The sequence below is a fragment of the Magnolia sinica genome, chromosome 2 (genome assembly GCF_029962835.1).
Source record: "Magnolia sinica isolate HGM2019 chromosome 2, MsV1, whole genome shotgun sequence".
Taxonomy (NCBI): Eukaryota; Viridiplantae; Streptophyta; class Magnoliopsida; order Magnoliales; family Magnoliaceae; genus Magnolia; species Magnolia sinica.
In genome coordinates, this window is record NC_080574.1 from 6,027,208 (window position 1) to 6,048,941 (window position 21,734).

General features: G+C 40.8%; 2 protein-coding genes across 2 annotated transcripts; one reads left to right on the forward strand and one right to left on the reverse strand.

Moving 5' to 3' along the window:
- The first annotated feature begins 6,295 nt into the window (after positions 1-6,295).
- LOC131232867 (inositol-3-phosphate synthase) lies at positions 6,296-10,575 on the forward strand. The gene is made up of 10 exons (XM_058229376.1): positions 6,296-6,741; positions 6,847-6,915; positions 7,360-7,495; positions 7,589-7,836; positions 8,313-8,539; positions 8,667-8,782; positions 9,322-9,498; positions 9,606-9,794; positions 9,895-9,957; positions 10,195-10,575. Exons 1-10 carry the CDS (start codon positions 6,311-6,313, stop codon positions 10,312-10,314), a joined length of 1,776 nt encoding a protein of 591 aa, XP_058085359.1. The 5' UTR covers positions 6,296-6,310; the 3' UTR covers positions 10,315-10,575.
- Positions 10,576-17,530: 6,955 nt separating this feature from the next.
- Positions 17,531-21,372, reverse strand: LOC131232876 (non-specific lipid transfer protein GPI-anchored 11-like). Its single transcript, XM_058229388.1, has 3 exons — positions 20,851-21,372; positions 20,678-20,704; positions 17,531-17,837 (listed from the first exon to the last, which is right to left on the reverse strand). Exons 1-3 carry the CDS (start codon positions 21,188-21,190, stop codon positions 17,638-17,640), a joined length of 567 nt encoding a protein of 188 aa, XP_058085371.1. The 5' UTR covers positions 21,191-21,372; the 3' UTR covers positions 17,531-17,637.
- Between the last annotated feature and the right edge of the window lie 362 nt (positions 21,373-21,734).

Genomic DNA, 21,734 nt, shown 5'->3' on the forward strand with positions numbered 1-21,734 from the left:
GACCTTCTTGAGGTGTTCCATATGAGTGGTTTCGTCTTGACTGTATATCAAAATATCATCGAAGTAAACCACAACGAACCGCCCAATGAAAGGTTTCAGAACTTGGTTCATCAATCTCATTAATGTGCTAGGCACATTCGAAAGCCCGAAGGGTATGACCATCCATTCGTATAATCCTTCCTTGGTCTTAAAGGCTATTTTCCACTTATCACCCGACCGTATTCGAATCTGATGGTAGCCGCTCCTTAGGTCCAATTTAGAGAATATTTTTGCACCCTCTAGCATGTCCAGCATATCGTCCAACCGTGGTATAGGAAACCTGTATTTTATGGTGATTTTGTTGATGGCTCGGCTGTCAACACACATGCGCCAACTCCCATCTTTCTTTGGAGTTAATAGAGCTGGTACAGCACATGGACTCATGCTCTCCCGAATAAGACCCTTACTGATCAACTCCTCTACTTGTCCCTGCAGAATCTCGCACTCATTCGGACTCATTCGATAATGGGGACGATTCGGTAAACTGGACCCAGGGACAAAGTCGATATGGTGTTGGATATACCGCATGGGGGGTAACCCATCGGGAAGGTCATCGGGCCAGATTTCTTTGAATTCATGTAGCACGGGCCTTAGTATTTCAGGGATATTGGTAGGCTCGAGTTCTTCCCCTTTTACAATTAATGCATAAGTCTGTCCTGTTTCCTTTGATTCTTCCATGAAGTCCCGTATGGTTAAGAGAAAATGGCCCTCCACTTTAGAAGTTTCAGGTGGTCCCTCTGGATCCATAGGAGCCAATATGGTCTTTCGGCCGTCCTTGACGAAGATATATATATTATCTCGCCCTTTATGAGTGGCATCACGGTCAGATTGCCAGGGCCGACCGAGTAGTATGTGACATCCTTCCATGTCGACCACATCGCATACTACTTCATCCTTATAATATTTGCCAATTGAAAAGGATATGGTGCACCGTTCAGTTACCTTTGTTTCGCTGACCTTCTTGATTCAACCGATTGTATATGGAGAGGGATGACGCTCCGTTTTCAATTGTAATTTTTCCACCATGACCTTGGAGACGATGTTCTCGCTACTCCCACTATCAATGATCACGTCGCAAATCTTTCGATTCACCGTACACCTAGTGCGGAAGATGTTATGCCGCTGTGGATGCACTTCTTTTCTTGGCGCATATAATAGTCGTCTCACGACAAGCGACTCGCCGTGATCTTGCTGAATCCAACCTGAATCATCTGCCTCGTCCTCGGTGGTATGCTCCTGTTCTTCAATATCTGAATCTTCATAAGCGTTATCAGCACTACCATCATTGATGGCGAGGTTTGCCACTTTTCGCTGGGGACAAGTATTTGATAGGTGGCCCGGTTGGCCACAACGATAGCAGTTATCGGGCCTTGGCCGAGCATAGGGGTTCGGGATTCTACTTGGACCAGCAGCAGTCGATACGCCCCTTTGGGGTCTAGCTTGCCCACTTCCCTGATCTCGGTTCTCAAACGTAGGAGGTTGAGTGCGTGCTCCTACGGGCTCCTTCCCCTTAGGCTATGCAGTTCCCTGGGGCAGACCTGCCACATGAATCCTTGCAGTAGGATAGGTCCGTGTGTTAGGACGTTGAACTTCTGCACGAGTAGCCAACTTGATCGCATCATTCATCGTCCAGACGGACTGCATCTGGACCCGATCCTGGATAGCCATACGCAATCCACCGTTGAATCGGGAGACTTGCTATTCGTCTCGACCAAATCGTTACGCGCCGCCAGGTGAAAAAATTCTTCTGCATATTCTCTCACCAACCGACTACCCGTCGACAATTTTGGTATTGTTGGAATAATACCGATCGTAATCGCTAGGGAGGAATCGGGCACGTAGTAGCCGCTTCATCCGCTGCCAAGTGCGGATTGGTGCTTTCGTCTGCCTCGGCGAGTTGCAGTTGTTCCCACCAAGCTCAAGCTCCTCCTTTCAACTTGCAAGCCACAAGCTTGACCTTCTTTACTTCGGGATGTCCATATAGTCAAAAATCACTAACTTTCGAAAGCCAATCGAGAAAATCCTCAATGTGTAATTGGCCATCAAGCTAGGAATATCAACCCTCATCTTGAATTCTTGATCCGCTTCGATCTACTCGATCGCCGCCATGTCCGAGGTGTTGGAAGAGTATGTCGTCGATTTCCTCTTCACCGGAGCCTCCTTCCTCAGGAATGACCCTTGGATGCACCGTCGGTACTATCCTGCGATCGGGCGATTAATTGGGGGTGGAGGATTGACACCAGGAACACGGAGTTGCCTTAGGTTTTCCGCCAAGAGATCCGCTATGCAATCGATAAAAGCTCGACCCTTGCATGGCTTCCGATTCTCTCTGCGTTACTTGAAAGTCGCCGTTAAAGGTAAATTCCCTGGAGCACCGCCCATGGGATTGTTGCCGACCCATTTATAAGCCATCAATCCGAGGAGAAACCTCGCTTTGATACCAAACGACGCAGGGAGGACGTGAGGTCGAGCACCGTCTTCCTCAAGAGGATAACTATTCGAATCCACAAAGTCTCTGGACTCCTCATAGAGACTTCTCGAATCCACGAGGAAAGAAAGCAGAAAATAGAAATAAATTCTAATAAATTCGAAATTGATTGATAAATCATTAAAATCGAGTTCACAACCCTTTAAATAAGGGTATCAAGCAATGGGAAAGAAATCATAATCAAACTACAACTTAAACTCCTAGAATCCGTGACTTACTATAAATAGTAAACTTACTATTTATAGACAGTTGTGATGTCTACTAGTGCGCAAGGTTTTCGGCCAAAAATAGTAAGTGTCCTATTTGGCTTCACCAAACCATTCCCCTAATTATTCTAAGCTCTTTTCACGTTGGGCGCAACTCCTAAAGGCCAACGGATGAAGAGTTATAATCAAACTAAAACTTACTATTTATAGTAAAAACGAAATTAAAACAGGAAAGCGACCGTCAATCAAGGGGTTTTTAGCAATTCCGGGCGGCGCAACCCAGCGTAGCAGGGTTGGTTAGCTAAAGTAGCTCGTTCTACCCCAAAATCATATATTTTACGTCAACTAACTCATTCCGGATTGCGAGATACGCCCGATCTAAGGTCCGATGGTCCGGATCACTTCTGTCGTCGACCGGGCCTTTTCTGATCCATCTTGGCCATGAAACTGTCCGCGACCCGCTCTACATCATATATATATATATATATATATATATATATATATATATATATATATATATATATATATATATATATATAAAATTAAATAATTAATATATATATATATAAATTAAACGTACCATATTAAAAAAATTACTGGGTCCGACCTAATAAAACCAAACTCAACTTATTTACTTCATATTGGGAAAATCTAACCTGAACTCAATACAGATTTAAAAAAAGAGTCAACAAAAACCCTAAGTTTCTGGGACAGGTTGGGGCCATGTGAAGTTATATCATCCCTATCAATGATGAAATGAAGATACGGCCAAAACTCTTGCAGGGCACACCATGTGAACTTCAAAATTTCAGAAGCAATGCATGTGAGATATATCTCACCTGATGTCCTCGAGTTTTAAAGGGCTCGTGTACCTGTTTATCCCCGCCGTTGATTAGATAGGATCCATGGTGGAATGGACCTTACACCAATTTCTTTTAAAACATCTTTTAGAGAATCCCACGCCGTTGAGAACTTCCACACACAGTGATTACAGCAAATGAGCAGTCTGGATGCTGGACCATGGGCTCACCTGAAAGAATCCTAAAACCTGAGGACGCTATTTTGTCATCCGCCTGGGCAGAGGATCCTATAATTCACCCACCATGAAATACTGTGCAATTTTTCGATTTACCGCATCTTTTCCTGAGAACCGTAGATGCATGTATTGTAGAGAAGTGGTTTTAGGTTTGGCTAGCCTTATGCCACATAGGTAACGTTTATGTATGTTTCTGTACTGGTGCTTTTTATTTACTTGTTCTTGGTTTGGAGATGGGCTATCTTTTTGGTTTTTATGTAATTTTTTTTCTAGAAAATGATATGTCCATATTGATTTTAACAGATGTCCAATTATTAATTTGAATTATTCAGAAAATGGGTCCACCGTTGATTGACATTTTGAGATGAAGAATAATGAGAGATGAGAAGTGAAGGGATATGGGAAGATTCATTTATACCAATAATGCATTATCTATGCTCATATATAATGCGAGTAGAGCTTGAATTTTACCCTGCTGTTAATTGGTAATAATTCTCAAAATAGAAAGAAAGTGGATGTGGAATTGAAAGGATTCCTAGTATTTCTCTACTAGTAAGAGCAGCCTGCTACCATGGATTTAGGTGGATTAATGGAGGGTATTCTGAATCCATTGGTCGGTTGAGAGCATGAAATGGAGGGTATTCCAAATCCAAGGGATTTCAAATCTTCACTTTTAGTGAGCCCTCTTGTAATTGGATTACCAATCCTTTCTAACTTTTGTTTATTTTTAAATGTAAGAGAGTAATGTATAACATGTGTTACTAGGTTACTAATCTATTATACATGTGGCTCATTGATAATATCCCAAAAAAATTAGATTATCAACTACATCTTTAAAATTATGTTAATATAATGATATGAGCAGTCCTATGTAAATTGGTGGTTAATCAATTGGTTGTGATCTGATGCTTGTTGTGCATCTAAGGTTTAAAACTTCATCATGTTTTTCGCTAAAGTATATATTTTAATGGGCTTAATATAATTATTGTGTCAAACATTATATACACGCACATATAAATTAGAGATATTAAAGTTGATTTAGTAATTAAATTCAAACTTGTATCAATATACTATATAATTTAAAAGCATGGCTAATTTTGAATTGTTAAAGGTTAACCAACCTCAGTATTCTAAATCTGCGTATTCCAAATCTAGGTAATTTGCCAAACCAAGTATTCCAAAGTTAGGGTGCCAAACGACGCCTTTTTCGCATGTAGCCTACACATGATGCAGTTAGTTAGGATGCCTCTCAAAAGAATGTGAAGCCTAAGTTGATAATTGTCTATGCTCCACAACATCTATTAGTTATATATACGTATTTTATGATGCAAATTAAAAAAATATATATATAGTAAATCAAATACTTACATGAACCACAACATCAGAAAATGTTGAGATGAATCATTCATTATTAAAAATGTCAGAGGCACCTCTTCCTCTTTCTCCTTTGCTTGCAATAAACATTTCCATACAGCAATTGTAGCTACACAACTGCATGCATTTGCTTACAATATGCATCCTACTCTAATTTTAAATAATAAAAATTTCAAACACTAATGTCAACAATATTATAAGTAAAATTGATAAGATACGAAGTGTCATCCAAACAACATTGTAAGATGATATTAGGTTCCTAAAAGTAAGTTTTTAAGTATTTGCTGAGGATTGAAATATGTTTCAAAATTTCTTTTCAAGGGGGGGCCAAACAGGGACTGAAATATTAAAAAAGATTCTAATGTATGATATCTGCCGAACCAGAAAAGAAAAAAAGAAAAAAAGAAGCATTATACATTATAACGGACGCGGATTGCGTCCTACCGGAGCTTTCAGTGTAGGATTCAACCGGAACCCGAACCCGACCAATTACCGGCATAGCTTGATCGGATACGCTCCCATGACCATTCGGACGAGATGGCAATTAGAGCTTTTCCAGAGAAGAAGGAAAGGTTAAAAAGTGACCGTTAATCCCTCGTGGCCCACCTGTCAATTCCGACTACCTTGTCCTCTTCCCGCACCTTCTGCCACGAAATTGGCCCTGACCCCTAAGGAGACGCGTACACATGTGGCGTTTCTGGACGCCTCCACGCGTAAAGTTGGACTAGGAGCACGTCTCCCACTCACGTCGCTTCCTCATCGATCGTGTCTGTTTTGTGCGACTCGTTGACGGTACAACTCCTGTGTTAGTTCACCACCATATTAAATAGAATGGTCACCATCCGTGCACACGGCACAATTTCCGGCAATCTAGACCGTCTAAACTATTCAAATGTGAACAGAGCACATCCAAAACTCACAATAAGGCAACGATACTATCCATGTAATTTCACCCATTGAATTTGGACCAACCATTACTTACATTAATCTATCCCTTGGAAACCCAAAAATTGAATGGTTAGGATCGCCCAAAACTTCCCAAAATTTGAATTGTCCGGACAGCAGCACGTGTGGCATGTGTAAGAACAAGGAGTCACCACCATTTTGTTCTGCCACAAGAGAATCCTGCTCGTGGTTTAGTGGCTGTTATGCAATTTTCAGCTTTGCATGGCCAAGCTCACACCTTCAGAAACGACAAAAAAGGGAAATACCAATCGTACATCGCCACGTGCCTTCTGCACCGCTCGCGTTTTGCTTATAAATCCGAGCGTCGGGGCGAACGGGTGGAGTAGGAAAGAAAGAGTGAGAGAGAGGGGGGGGAGAGAGGTTGAAAGCTGTTCTGCTTCCTACTCGGGCTGTGCTCTTTTCTTTCGGTGTATACGCTTTGATACCTTCCCTTTTCTGGTGAAAATGTTTATAGAGAGGTTCAAGGTCGAGAGCCCAAACGTAAAGTACTCCGACCATGCCATCGAGTCTCTTTACACCTACGAAACGACCGAGCTCATTCACGAGAACAGGAACGGCTCATATGAATGGGTTGTAAAACCAAAGACTGTCAATTACGAGTTCAAGACTGATACATGTGTACCAAAACTAGGGTATATATACATATATATCACATTATTAAAATGCTAAGATGATATATGTCTCTTTTACTGTATATTCCTTCTCTTTAAGTATACTGCTTTTCACTCTTTTGTTAGTGTAATGCTTGTGGGCTGGGGTGGAAACAACGGTTCAACCCTTACTGCTGGAGTTATTGCTAATAGAGAGTAAGTGTTTTTTTAATTAATTAATTAATTATTTTTTAATATTGTGTCTATCATTTTATTTTGTGGGTATTTGTTTTTTATTCTACCATTTTTAAAAATAAGTGGGTCTTTGATTTTTTGTTCTACCTGGCCCACGAATCAACTCGTTCTACTGGTTACTTGGGTCATCGTTTGTGAAACAAATGTACGGCTGAGAAAAGCCTGGCCTCAGTTTTCTAACCAGTCCATCTGTTTCTAACATCACGGCCCACTTTCTGACTGAACCTGCTTTGTTTCTGATCGAGAGCATATCTGAACGGTCAGACCCACCTGATGGATGGATTGGATTTTGCACCCGTGTAACATAATGGCACATGGGTGTTATTGTATCTATGATTGTAATATGTGGGTGTTTGTTTGTTTTTTTTTAATAAGTGGGCCTTTTCTTTTGCTTCTTTACTGTAGAGGAATCTCATGGGCCACCAAAGATAAAGTGCAACAGGCTAACTACTTCGGGTCCCTCACTCAAGCATCTACTATCCGAGTCGGGTCTTTTAATGGGGAAGAGATATACGCTCCTTTCAAGAGCTTGCTCCCCATGGTATTCATGACTATTCTAAATAATGCAAAATTAATTGGGTGATTTTCTTTAATGTGCAGTTGATTAATTATCTTTCGATTTGGGTTTGTTTAGGTGAATCCGGATGAAATTGTATTTGGGGGTTGGGACATAAGCGACATGAACTTGGCTGATTCCATGACCAGGGCTAAGGTCCTGGACATCGATCTCCAAAAGCAGTTGAGGCCCTACATGGAATCCATGGTTCCCTTGCCTGGAATCTACAATCCAGATTTCATTGCTGCGAATCAAGGCTCGCGTGCGAACAATGTGATCAAAGGGACCAAAAAGGAACAAGTCCAACAAATCATAAAAGATATAAGGTATTATTAGAGAAAGAAGTGTAGTCTTCTTCTTATTTCTTATTTTTGGCACTTCCTTGAGTGGTACACCTTAATACGATTAGGTTAGAGACTTATTCTTTAATCTGCCATTTTTATTTTTTTTATATATGACTTTTAATAATATGGTATTAGAACTATGGTTATAACTTAATTTTCCTTTCTTCATTCTCTCTTCCCAATCTATTATTTTTCCAAACTTATAAATCTAAATAACAAATATGTTAAGGTGTTTTAGCTTTTGATGATATAATGGGTGCCTGTCGTTCCAAGTGATCGATCCATGAATTGGATGATCAGGATAGATGGGCATGTGCAAGCCTAGGTGGCCTATCAATCCGACGGTTAGAACTGATAGTCATGCCTAGAGGATTAAAAAAAAAAGTATGGTTTATACACTGAGCTTTGGTGTATAGTTTAGGCAATTTACTTTCATCTAATTGCTTGGCATCAACTAGGGATTTCCAAGCTGCGACAAAGGTAGATAAGGTGGTGGTGCTGTGGACAGCAAATACAGAAAGATACAGCGATGTAATTGTTGGCCTGAATGATACCATGGATAATCTCTTGGCTTCTGTGGACAAGAACGAAGCTGAGATTTCTCCTTCGACCTTGTATGCTTTGGCATGTATAATGGAGAACGTTCCTTTCATTAATGGAAGCCCACAGAACACCTTTGTTCCAGGTTTGTAATTGTATAGTTTTTGTGGGATTCTAAAATCAAGAACTCTTTTCTTTGCTTTTGTTTTTGTTTTGTTTTTTTCTTGGAAGTTCACGGATTATTAATTACCTTTTTTGGTTTTTCTTTTCAGGGCTGATTGATTTGGCCATCAAGAGGAATAGTTTAATCGGTGGAGATGATTTCAAGAGTGGACAGACCAAGATGAAATCGGTCTTAGTAGATTTCTTAGTGGGTGCAGGTATCAAGGTAATGAAAATGTAGAAAAAAAGAAGAAGAAGAAATTTTTGGCTTATGGGTCTACATGCAATGGAAGTTTTATATCTATTTTCTGTTTCCAAGGCAATAAAAAAATAAAAAATAAATAAATAAGGGGAAAGAAAATCAATTTTCGTAGATGTGACGGTTCCTCATTTGAGAAAGACACCGAACTGCGTTAAATTGATTTCCTTTTCCACATATTTTCTCATTAAAGGCTCATCTACTTTTTAACTTTTTGAGAAAACCTTTTTTCTTTCCCACGGTTTTCCTTTTTCTTTCTTGGTTAAATTTTAATTTCCACCTATTCAAACGGTCCATTATGGCGCATGACTGCATACAACCTCCTTTTATATATATATATATATATATATATATATATATATATATATATATAAAAGATCCGTTTTTTGGGCCTTTGGTTGCATCAAATATCATGAAATTTCAGGATTTATCAGTCTGATATGGTGCAACCAGATGCACACTAAGCCTTATTTCTAAGTTTTAAAAATCTATTATTCTTGTATCAGCCCACTTCTATAGTTAGCTACAACCATTTGGGCAACAACGATGGGATGAATCTGTCAGCTCCCCAGACCTTCCGCTCTAAGGAAATCTCAAAGAGCAACGTGGTCGATGACATGGTCTCTAGCAATGGCATTCTTTACGAGCCAGGGGAGCATCCTGACCACGTGATCGTCATCAAGGTACACATCCATCTATCAGAACCGGTTCTCTATAGATGCAGTTTAGGCATAGTACGCACCACATGGCTCATGTTAGCCTGACCATCATAATTTTTCACAATCTGTAGTACGTGCCATACGTGGGTGATAGCAAGAGGGCCATGGACGAGTACACTTCAGAGATCTTCATGGGCGGCAGGAGCACGATCGTGCTTCACAACACATGCGAGGACTCGCTGCTCGCAGCTCCCATTATCTTGGACCTGGTCCTACTCGCGGAGCTCAGCACTAGAATCCAGCTTAAGGCCGAGGGGGAGGTTCGTGTCACTAACATGCGTGGATGGCTCACTTTAAGAGACTCACATTAACTATCGTCTGGGCTAATTTTTATTTTATTTTATTTTTTCTATTTTTCAGGCCAAGTTTCACTCTTTCCATCCTGTGGCTACCATTCTCAGTTACCTGACCAAGGCCCCACTTGTAAGTTTTTTTTTTTTTTTTTAAATTAAAAAAAAACACCATCCTTCTTTATAATTGGTTAGATACGGATATACAACTCATCTGAGAAGTGGCCCATCGATCCAACGGTTTAGTTTGGTCTTTGTGTCATCTAATAAACCATTCACAAATCCAACGGTTACTTCAATTCAACAATCACACAGTAGTTTTGATGAATTTGTATTTAAGTATTTTAAATATGTTGTTGTGGTCCCACAGGTTCCACCAGGCACGCCAGTGGTGAATGCTCTGTCGAAACAAAGGGCCATGCTGGAAAATATACTGAGGGCTTGCATTGGACTGGCCCCTGAAAATAACATGATTTTGGAATACAAGTGAAAGAAAGATGGACCCTTCTCAACCTACTAGAGGGAGGAGAAGTCGATGGGGATACGTTTGTTATCTTGTGTGCAGTTTCCAAGAACCTGGCCTCAAATCTGCTCACGTGACGCACTGAGCGGTCTGCCCTGAAACTTTATCTCTTGCCCATGTAATCTTCCGCTTTTGGCGCATTTAACGCAGGCCCCCGTCTATTGTAATAGAGTGCGTTGATTTCGTAGTAATGCAAATATGGTCCGGTTTGGTTTGTTGTTTGCTGTTTATATATATATAGCCTGCGCCTGTTGTGGCCTCTCTTGCTTATGGACTTGGCATGCCATCCCACGTGTGCATGACCTTAGTCGTTCTTCAGGTGGCCACCGTGCATTAATAAACCCACCGGTGCGACTTCGGTGAGACCCTGGAAGTGGTTGGACTCTCAAGTTTCAGCCACCCCATTGGTCTAGTTGCACGTGCCAGCGTTAGGAGTTAATATCTCATATTCGGGTTTTGGCTAGAGCTGTACGCGAACCGAGTTAGCTCCATTAACTCGCTCGACTCCACTCTCCCAGATATCTCTCTCTCTGGCTCTTACCTATCTCCCTTCCTCTCCCGAATCTCTCTCTTAGAGATGGACAAGAGAGTCATGTTGGCATGTGTGGGCCGTGGACATCTGGTGATGGGGCTGTGTGGAGTGCCGGTCTCATTTCTCCCTGAGAGGAACTACGGCGTATTCTACGAGTGAAACATGTACTGTAAATTCCCACACATTCATGTATGGAGCATATACGTGCCCTCATGTGGATGTGGGGCATGGCAAGGAAATAACACTACTTGGATGATCTCAACCGTTAATGAATTTGGCGGGTCGATCATTTCTCTTTTAAACCGTCCATTGGACACTATAGCGAGATGGGCCTGATCCAAACTTGGCCACCGTGATTTTGCTAGGTAAGTGAACGAAGAAGCTGCAGTCTGCAATTAGGATGGCAGCTGTGGGACGATCTCGACCTTTACCTGTGCCTACCTAACTTTAACAGGCCCGAAAATTTAGGCATGGGCTCGACAAGCAGACCCAAAATTCAGGCACGGGTCCGCCCTATGAAAGGTAACCGGACCTGTATTTGGATCAGGCTCCATTCGTTTGAAAAGAAAATTGAACTTGGATCAGCCCTGGCCTGCTGGCGTGAAAAATAGATCTGGTCTGTGTACTTTTGATCTGATAGACTGCACTCTGGAGCGGCCATGCCCCAAAATTATCAAAGATTGGATGTTCAGGATCTTCAGTCAGCTGATTTCATTTTTGATACATGGAAAAATAAATTCACCTAAACTCAGGTTTCTACAAAACATTCCTCTCACATTACAATTTCTAAGCAATTTACGCACACCATTCTTCTCTGAGTAAGCTCATCTAACCGTCCATCCATCGATGGGTTTAATCGATGGTTCCCACCGAATGGACGATACAGTTCTTCGTATCATCATGCCACGCCTCGGTAAATATTATATTTGTACCGGAATCTACAGCACCTTTCTACGCAGTCCTCAAAACACCAAATCTTTGGGGGGCCCACCATATTGTCTATGTAAAATCTATTCCATCCACCAGATTCTATCCTCAATTCTAGGCCACAATGAAAAAATCAGTTTGATCCACAACTTAATGGGCCACACCTCAGGGAACAATGGAATGGGGATCCCAACCGTAGGTTTTATGCAGGGCAACCAATGTTGTCTATCTTTCATCGAACCTAGTAATCAGGTATGAATGTGATGACAACCATGTTTGTGTGTATCTTTAATTACACCCATTAAACGGGTGTAAACTGACTATGATGAGGAGAAAATGTAAAAATCAGCCTAACCCAAATGCCCAGTGGGCAAGAGTAGATTTACATTGTTCTTTGGCTAGTTACAACTAGAGTTGGGCAGAAACCGACCCGATTCGAATTGAACCAAAGGCCTGAATCAGTGTGAATTGAGTAAGACCACTCAGATCCGACCGTACATCGGATCAAGTTCGAATCGTGGTCAATCTGAACTGATCCGATTCGAAATCCAATCCGATCCGGTCGGATCCTATATATAAATTTTTTACATATATTTTTTTATTTTTTACTACCCATCTCTTTACCCATCCTGAACCGAATGAACCCTATCCCCTCTTTCTTTACCTGAAGGAGGCGCCGCACCCCCTCATCTCTCTTCCTTTTTCTCCCTCTCTCTCCTAGTTTCTCACATAGGATTCGGATCGAATCGAGTTAGCCTTGTTGGACTCGGTCTGGATTGGATCGAGTTTAAGTCAGGTTCTTGAAAAATTGGATTGAGTCGAGTTGGACCCAATCTGGTCCGACTCGACTCGATGCCCACCTCTAGTTACAACACTTACGCTCATGTGTTGACGCTCATGTACAACACGTAACATAAGCACTTTAACCTATGATCTGAATGTTGAAACCTACTCCACCAAACCTCTGAGCCATTGGTTGGAACCTCAAATCACACGTGAAAGTTAACAAAGACAAGAATAGCAATATACAATTGTGGCTCTTGGCAAATAATAATAATAATAATAAATAGTCAGAACTTTAGCTGTTTTAATAAATTTTTAATATTTAAGCAGCGTTTCAGATGAAAATTTTATTTTACAATTTTTTTTAAAGTTTTAAAATTATTATATTTAAGATTAATGCTCATATCCAATTTGGTTGGGCCATAAGTTATTGTCTACCCAGTATATAACTTTCAAGGTGTAATGTACATGCGGCATCTAATCAGTCCAATAGGTTGGCCCCACAACAAGGATCACCATATGTAAGACAACTCTCATCATAAGAAAGTTGGAGCACATGCTAGAGGGCCCAGTCTTAGGCCCCAACCAGTCATCATTAGGGATGGGTCTACTGTCGTTGGACAGGACATTGTTCCCTTTTATTTTTACACGGGTGCAACAGGCCACAAGTGGCGAGCCGCCCCAATAGTAATGTATTGCGGTGGGCCCTACCCACAAGAAAATAACCTATTATTGTGGTGGGCCCTTCCCCACAGGAAATTAATTTATTATTGTGGTGGGAATTAATTTATTATTGTGGTGGGCCCTTCCTTCCCCACAGGAAATTAATTTATTATTGTGGTGGACCCTTCCCGACAAGAAATTAATTTAATATGATGTGAGCCGATGGCCCACATATCAGATGCTGAACTAAGGACAGATACCAGCCTGCCAAATATTCCAAAAAAGAATGAGGGAGAGATGGTAACCCGATTCAGTAACCGGGATGCTGAAAATTTCCTTTTGGGAGTCTTCCCAAACAGGTGTTCCATGAGCAAAAAGCGATTTTTTAAAAAAAAACTCTAAATTTTTTTTAAAATTTTAAATTTTTTGAATTTTTTTTAAGTGATTAGGTAGTTATTTTTTTAAGTGATTAGGTAGTAAGGATACGAGGATTTGAATTTTGGTTTCTCCAAAATCCCTGCAAAGAGCTCTTTTCATTCCATCTCAATTCACCCGATCCTACGTGATTTTAAATCAAGCTGCGAAACAACCTCTTCAATGCCTAAACATAGAAGATTAAGACAGAGAACAATTAGTCTAAAATGAAAAAGGTCCTAACATAGCCATCTATAGTGGGACTGAACAGACCCATGGTCTGGATTACCAAACCTTGGCCCACCATTAGTAAGAACACAAAACTAAAGCCCCAAACCTTGGGTCCATGCTAGTTAATGAATGCTAATCTCACAATAAGCGGTCATTTGGATGCCTCTAAAGTTATTAAGTTGTAATCCGAATAACATTAAGGTTTGAAACATTCCAATCTTTTTCAAAAATTATGACCGTTGCTTGAAATCCATTTACATATAATCCTATTACAGCCTGCAATTTGATTTACAGGCGAATATACCCATTCAAATAGCCTATCTAATTTGATTAACTGTAAATAGATTCCTACTTAAGCGCTTTACAAGCGTCCAAACAACCCTAAAGAAAAATGACGAATTTCCCATCACATCACCTGAAAATGAAATCCCCTTGATTTCCTGCGCTTGAAATCCGAAAATAGTTATGTAGAGTATTCCCTCAAAAAATAAAACCCTTAATTTCCTCCATGATTTGAGGCGAGTCCCCCTTCCCGAACTGACCCATCAAAATACCACATTCGTGCCGCGCCTAGAGCAGCTTTTGGTGTGCAATCGTGCCTGATGGAAGCTGATCTTGTGTCCTCGTGGAGGCACGGGAGATGCATCGCCTCCTATGTCAATGCTGCAAATGAGGGAATGTGATCAGAGCCGTTGGTTCCATAAATCCACAGTGAAATGGCCCATGGACAAAAAATCAAGTAGTTCCCATGATTTTAAACCTTTAATTGGTGGAAAATAAATGGACACTAGAAGACAGATCACAACATTTCCATCAGTCAGAAAATGTTCCACCTATGATTATGATCATCATATCAAAGTGATTTTTGGTTAGTGGCCAACCAATGGCAGATTCCGCAGGATGCATGGTTCTACCATGCATACAGATGTGCCATGTGTTATATGGTGCATGCATCCAGCCATTTTGTGGTCCACCACATAAAATTGAAGTTTTTGGGTGATTGTCAAATTTATTTATTTCTTTTAACCGTGTAGTCCATGGTGATTGGATAACCCTAATTTATTTGGATACCTATCACCATGATGGGGCTCACTTAATGTACAGATTGGATGGAATACACACAACACAGTGGACCCCACACAGGAACGTGGATTGCGTCCTTCCCCGTCCGTCTCCAGCTGGGAACGGCAGGAGCTTTGAGTGGCCACCGTGATGTGTGGGTTTTATCCACACCGTCCATCAACTTTTCCGTATCATTTCAGGATGTAAGCCCAAAGCTGGAGGCAGATCCAAGATACAAGTGGACCACACAATGAGGAATAAATTCTTACCGTTGACAACTTCTTGGGGGCCACAGAAGTTTTCGATCGAGATATATTCGTATTTTCTATTCATCCAGGTTTATGTAACTTTATGAAAAGGTTGGATGGCAATTAAACATCACGGTGGGCCCTAGGAAAGTTTCAACAGTGAGAATCATCGTCATCATCGCTGCTTCCTATGGTGTGGTCCATTTGAGCATTGGATCATCCTAAATTTTGGTCCTATTATATAAATTGCCACGTAAAAATAGATGGACGGTGTGGATAAAACCCATAAATATGAAGGCCACTCAAAGCTCCTGTCCGTTCCCTGCTGGGGACGAGCGGTGTACGATGCAAAGCTCCTATCTGTTCCCAGCAAGGTGAGGTAAATAACTGACTTTTCACAGGCTCGTGAATCACTTGTAGAATAGGATTATACTACAGGAGCAACCCGCCTGTGCATACATAAGCCATGGAAGAGAGAGGATATGTGATTAGGGTTCCTGTCACTCAAATAATCTGTTGTAAATTATATAGATTAATATATTTTTTTATAATGTGGAAACCAAAAAATTGCAAAATAATCTGAAATCAGGTCAGGCTTAAGCACGTCTGAAACGCTGTCCTTAAAGCGTTATTTGCCCCTACTCAAGTAAATTGAGTTATGTTGATAGGTTACAGGCAAACCACTTCTAGGATACGACTAGCCTAGTGTGGGTCTGCGTTCAGCAAACACGAAGGCCCACCAAAGAGAACTCTTATACACTCCATCTAGCAGAATTATAATATAGAAAAAATTCTCCCAAAAAAGAGAAGAAATTACTTTTGATTTAGACCACTGAACTAGCCAGTTCTTTAGCCATTAGTTCAGATGAACCGTTTTAGACCACACCGTTGGTTTGTTTTTCTAATAAAGGTTCAATCCTTACTGTCTTGCTGGAACCACTAGAGTATTGGAGAGAAATAGTAAGCTGTGTCTCAATTCGTATGAGTCTGCTGGAGTGGGTTGAGAGATGGTTTGGAAACCCATCCAGACCCTCCTTTTATAGACTATAGTGGCTAGGGGGTTATGGTCTAGAGACATAAATTCTATTAAGTCATTTTTGGCTGTTGGAAAACTAGTCGTTTTATGACCGTTTTTTATTATTGTGCATGACCATTAATCTGCTGCATGCTGACTGTTGTGAGATAGAAGCTAGCCGTTTTCTAGTTGTTGGGCTAGCCATGCAGCAGTTACGGCTGGTCTCTGCACTAATGACACAGCTACTGAGAGATCTCTTCCAGTCCTCTAGTCTCTCTGCCAACCAGTCACCCGTTTGGTTGCGAAGGAGCGACCCTCTGCGACACGATGCAGACGTGCGAAGTGCGCCACTAGCGTCTCTACAGCCACGCTGGCTCACATGCCCACGCCCTCGCACCGTGACCGAGCCCGAGCCCGTGCCCGAACGCTAGCACGTGCGGGTGTTCCAATGCGTAAGTCCATAGTCCTTGGACTAGATAAGTAAATATTACAATACTCCATTATTTTCATTTAAACCATTTTTTCTTCTCTTTCCTTTCTCATGTGGGATTATTCCTAAAAACCTACGAAATGGTGTTTTTTCAAAACAACTTTTTATATATATCATATATTATTATTTTTTATTATTAAAATATATTTTATAAAAATCAATATTTTTGCAACATAATCTTCAGCTGGCACTGTGCCAGTCTGGTCTTGGTCCTGGGCCTGGGCCAGGGACAAGCCAGCATGAACCCAACCAACCTATCATCAGGCCAAAAAATCAGACCCTGTCCCGGCCGTCAATTAGACCAAGGCTACCCGTTATAAATCAGCATCTTCTCGGGCACAGGTTACACCCGCAGTCCCAAAATTGATATTGGGCCCCTGTTACAGGTCCAAGGCCAGGTCCAAAACCAGATGGGCCAATCTTACAATTAATCCTGTTTGTATGTGACCTGACGAAGGTCAGTCCTAGTTGTATGTGGGGCTCACTATGGTGGGGCCTCATTTTGCAATTTTTGGAAATTCTAAATTAGACTAGAAATTCCCAAATTATTCTAATTTGAGTACCAAACTCTTGCACGAAACCATGCATACAAATAAGGAAATTAGGAGGCTTCAAGTTGGCCAATTGATTGCTTGGACACGTTTGGCAAGGACCGATGCCTTGGATTTCTAGTAGCAGAAATGGATTGATGACCCACCATCACAAATCACTCATAATCAAAGTTCAAGACCTGATCATGTCCCTGTTCACATGAACAAGTGACTTTACAAAACAAAAACAAACAAAGAACGCTATCCAAGAGTCACCTACCCCAAGTATGATAAAAACCCAAATGAAATTATAAAAACTCAACAACATATCCAAGACATAATCAATCAAAATCCTCTCTCAAAATGCTAATTTAAGTGAGAGAAAACTAGGCTCATCAATAGTAAGAGCATGTGGCTAGTGCAAAGCAAACAAGAATCGTTGCAATTGAAGTCAAAATGGCTGCAGCAGCAGATTGCGACGGTGATGGGGCTCCGGATTCTGAGTTGCTTCCCGGTGTGGTTGGAGTAACAGACCCAGATGGAACTGATGCAGAAGGCGATAGGGTGTTCTTAGGTGATGGTTTTGGCCCAGGACCTGCAAGACAGTCATGGCAATGTTTAAATTTTCAATTTGGGAAAATTTGTTCACCGACATTTGACTATCACAAAAAATAATAATTTATAATTAATTTATGACTTTTGATAAGGAGAATTTATAAATGAAATTGGTCTCTTTAAAAATAGAAAATTAACGAATTTTGTAGTTATTATTTGACTTAAATATTATTTATAATAGAAATGTTAAAAGGTACAAATTTTTATAATTTATTTCTCATAGAAGTTGAAAGAAGGATTAACATTTATCCCTTTTTTTTTTTCTTTTTTCTTTTTTTCTTTTTTAATTTCCAATAAGACAAAGCTATCAAACTATCACAATCTCTATAGGGTCCGCATCTGGTAGAAATTTTTTTTAAAAGGGGGGCTCATTGTCCGTGTAAAAATACCTTGACAACTCAACATCCCTATAACGAGTACAAAATCATGCAGATCCAAAATACAAGTGGCCAAATGACAGGAAATAATGAGAATTGAAATTTCCACCGTTGAAATCTTCTTAGAGCTGATTGTGATGTTGAAATCTTCTGTGGCCTCACAAAGTTTCCAACGGTGGTGTTCAATCTTCTCTGTTTCATGTTACGTGAACCACCTTATTTATGGACTTTTGTCATCTTACGAGCTTGAGAAACTGATTGAACGGGAGACCAGCCCAGCCATGTGAAAGTTAGCTTAGGTGATGGGGCAAGGTTAATGGTCGACAATGAATACGAAGAACCACTGGCTACAGTTGTCCCTTTGGTGTTGATTTCAACTAGGGCCTATCTACAGCCAGGACCCACTAGATGATCGGTCTGGATTCACCAATTTAAACACCACATGCCAACAATTGGCTGCAGATATCTGTCCTGATTGAGAGTCGAGTCTCTTTTGGTTTTACAGCATCTCTAACCAGTCATATCCAGACCGTTGATGTGATCTATTTTAGATTGGGATATGCCCACAAAATCTTTCAAATTTCAAGAGCCAGAGGGCTCGATATCATTGGTCTATTTTCAGTTGAATATAGACCGTGGCAGGGGTCAGGGCTTCCAATAATAAAAAATTTTGGACCATCCTCAATACACAGTGGGCCCCATCAGATCACTGAAGTGGATCACCTAGCAATGGGGCCCACAGACAGGAATCTTAAGCACCAGCGTGTTGTTCGTTTGCAGAGGCTCCGGATCCGGTAACTCCACGCCTGATCGATGCTATAATAGTCTAAGTCGTAGTGGGGGTATACTCCTAGTTTAGCACCATTTCCGAAGAATGGTGGTGATTAATCCTCTTCACGTGTGGCAATCATGTGAAGCTATAGAAAATCACAATGAAATGCATCCCTAAGTATCCTATCGAAGGTTACCTTATGGATAGCTAAACCTAAAATTGTTAGTCCTCCAGATTAGAATGAAAAAAATTCAGATGGTTACTGATATCTTCTAAGAGTTACTTGTGGGTTATGTTTAATCTACAGTTTGGTCAGGGATTTGGACGGTTCGGTTTTACGTTTGGAGAGTCACCACCATTTTTTAAAGCAAAATAATCACATACAGCCATGCCTTGCGTAGAATATCCACTATTATATCCAATCGGTAGAAAGGGTGGGCCACACCAAAATTATTACACTGGTATGAAAATCAAGCTGGTGTACTAATTGGATGGGCCGCAACAATACACCGAATCATGCCATTGGCTGTCCATTGATTTTGATGTTTGTCTCTCTCTGTATGTAGATTGGGCCAATTTTTCAATTCAGGTGATCATCATGGTCTGAACCAACTTTTGCACGGATTGGACGTTCTACACATCTGACATTTGGCTTAAAAGAAAGCATGTATTTATCTTCAGATACGGTCGGTCAGTGTATGTGATCATATATCTTCTTTTAAATGGTGGTAAAACTAACATGAGAATCACACCCCAGTCATAGTTCACCACCATTTCTTTAGTTTTGGTGTCTTATCCACCGTGCGCTTGGCATCCATGCACGGCAATCCAAGCAGTCAAACCATAGGCCCGCCGTGTATGGTGCACATCTCGATAACTGATCAGACAAAACAATCCCAATCGTCACTGGTCCAAATCCAAAGAGAAAAATCAGACGGTTAAGATCATGCAATCTGTACAAACTTCGATCTATGCTCCATCCACCATCCACGAAGGCATCGCAGACTTAAAATCAACGGTGATAGTAGAACACACTTCATTCTCAGGGATGCGGAAACGGAAACATTGGAAATAAAGCTTTGTTTTTCATATTTGTTTTTAAATAAGGTTTTTCATTCCCTGTAATTGTATGCTTTGCATAACAAATTATATATATCTCAGAACACTATAACTTATAGTGCTCCTAGTTACACAGGTTAGCTTGGAAAGTCCAATCAACCAATCTGAACCGTCTATTAGGTCAGTAACACAATTCAAGAGCTACCATTCAAAAATCACACCGATCGGATGATACAATCAATCCTTGATTTTGCCTCTTTTTTGTTTTTCTTTCTATATCTCTACTTTCCCCAAGCCATGGATGGGATGGTTACGATTGCCTAACAAAGTGAATCTTTCGAAACGTAAGCAATCTATGATGGTTCCAAACAAAGAGATGGATCAATATGGTGCTTAGACCAATTTGTGTAAATGATCTTTACCGTCCATGTACAAGGCCATTGATCAAATGGTTAATATTTATCTGATCAGTGTGATTTTTTCATGGAAGCCCATAAAATACATGTTCGACCAAATGAACAGTCTAGATCAATGGATTGAACTGTCTGAGTGTCCCAATATAACTAAAACATTATAGTCCTCTAAGAAAAATAAAAAAAGAAAATCACGTACCAGGAGCTGCACTAGGAACACCAGCAGCTGCAATACAAATAAATAAATATATAAATGAATAAAAAATAGTAAATAATACGGAGAGAGAGAGAGAGAGAGAGAGAGAGAGAGAGAGAGAGAGAGATAAAAAAGAAAAACCCAAATCAGAAAGGAAAAAAAAAGAAAACACTCACCACCACAATTACTAAGGGGTGGAGTAGAAACCCCACAAGCAGCTGGAAGCATCATGGCCCTTGTCATGTTCAAAGCAATCCCCAGATTGTTATTGTTTTTGAAGGCCTCACACAGGCATATGGGGGTTTTCTTCAACACTGACTTAAAACCAGAGCAACATCCGCCTTCTGGCTTTGAAACCGTGCTCCCGTTCTGCACATACGTCAGGCAATCCGCCATCTCCACCAGCACGCTTAAGCAGTCCGGAGCTGGTGCCGGTGCACTAGATGGTGCTGCACCAACATGCACCATAACAGCCCACATGCCTAAAACACAAAGCGCCAACATGAGCTTTGCCATTGGAATTTGGAAGACTCTAATAGAAAAGCCTCTCAGTACACCTCACGAGCACTCACTAGACGAAATTCGAAATGGAATGGCCTTTGGATGGGTTTTTGTAAGACATAAGAAGGGAGGGTTTGTGTGGTGGAATAGATTTAAATAAATACATAATGATGGGTGGAAAAAAGCCGAGTCCAACGGCGGATATGATAAGATAATGCCGGATGAACCGGAATGTAGTATAGACCTATTTTCACCTTACACATGGTAGTTTCTTTTTGATCGTGACCGTCCAGATGGTTTCTACCACTGTAGATTTAACATTATCCAGAGCTAAACCACTTAAAGCCTATAAATCACAGGTAAGAAGATAAACTGTTTAATGGTAGAAATTTAGTGATGAAAAGTGCAAAGAAATGGATGGCTGTGATTGGAAAATAGGCATCTGTTTCACTGTGAATAGGAAACATATGGTACGGCCCACCATATGGGCGGTCTCGATTGAATTTTCACCCTTTTCCAGTGTACAATAGATAGATGTCAGTTCCATACTCCGGTTCTT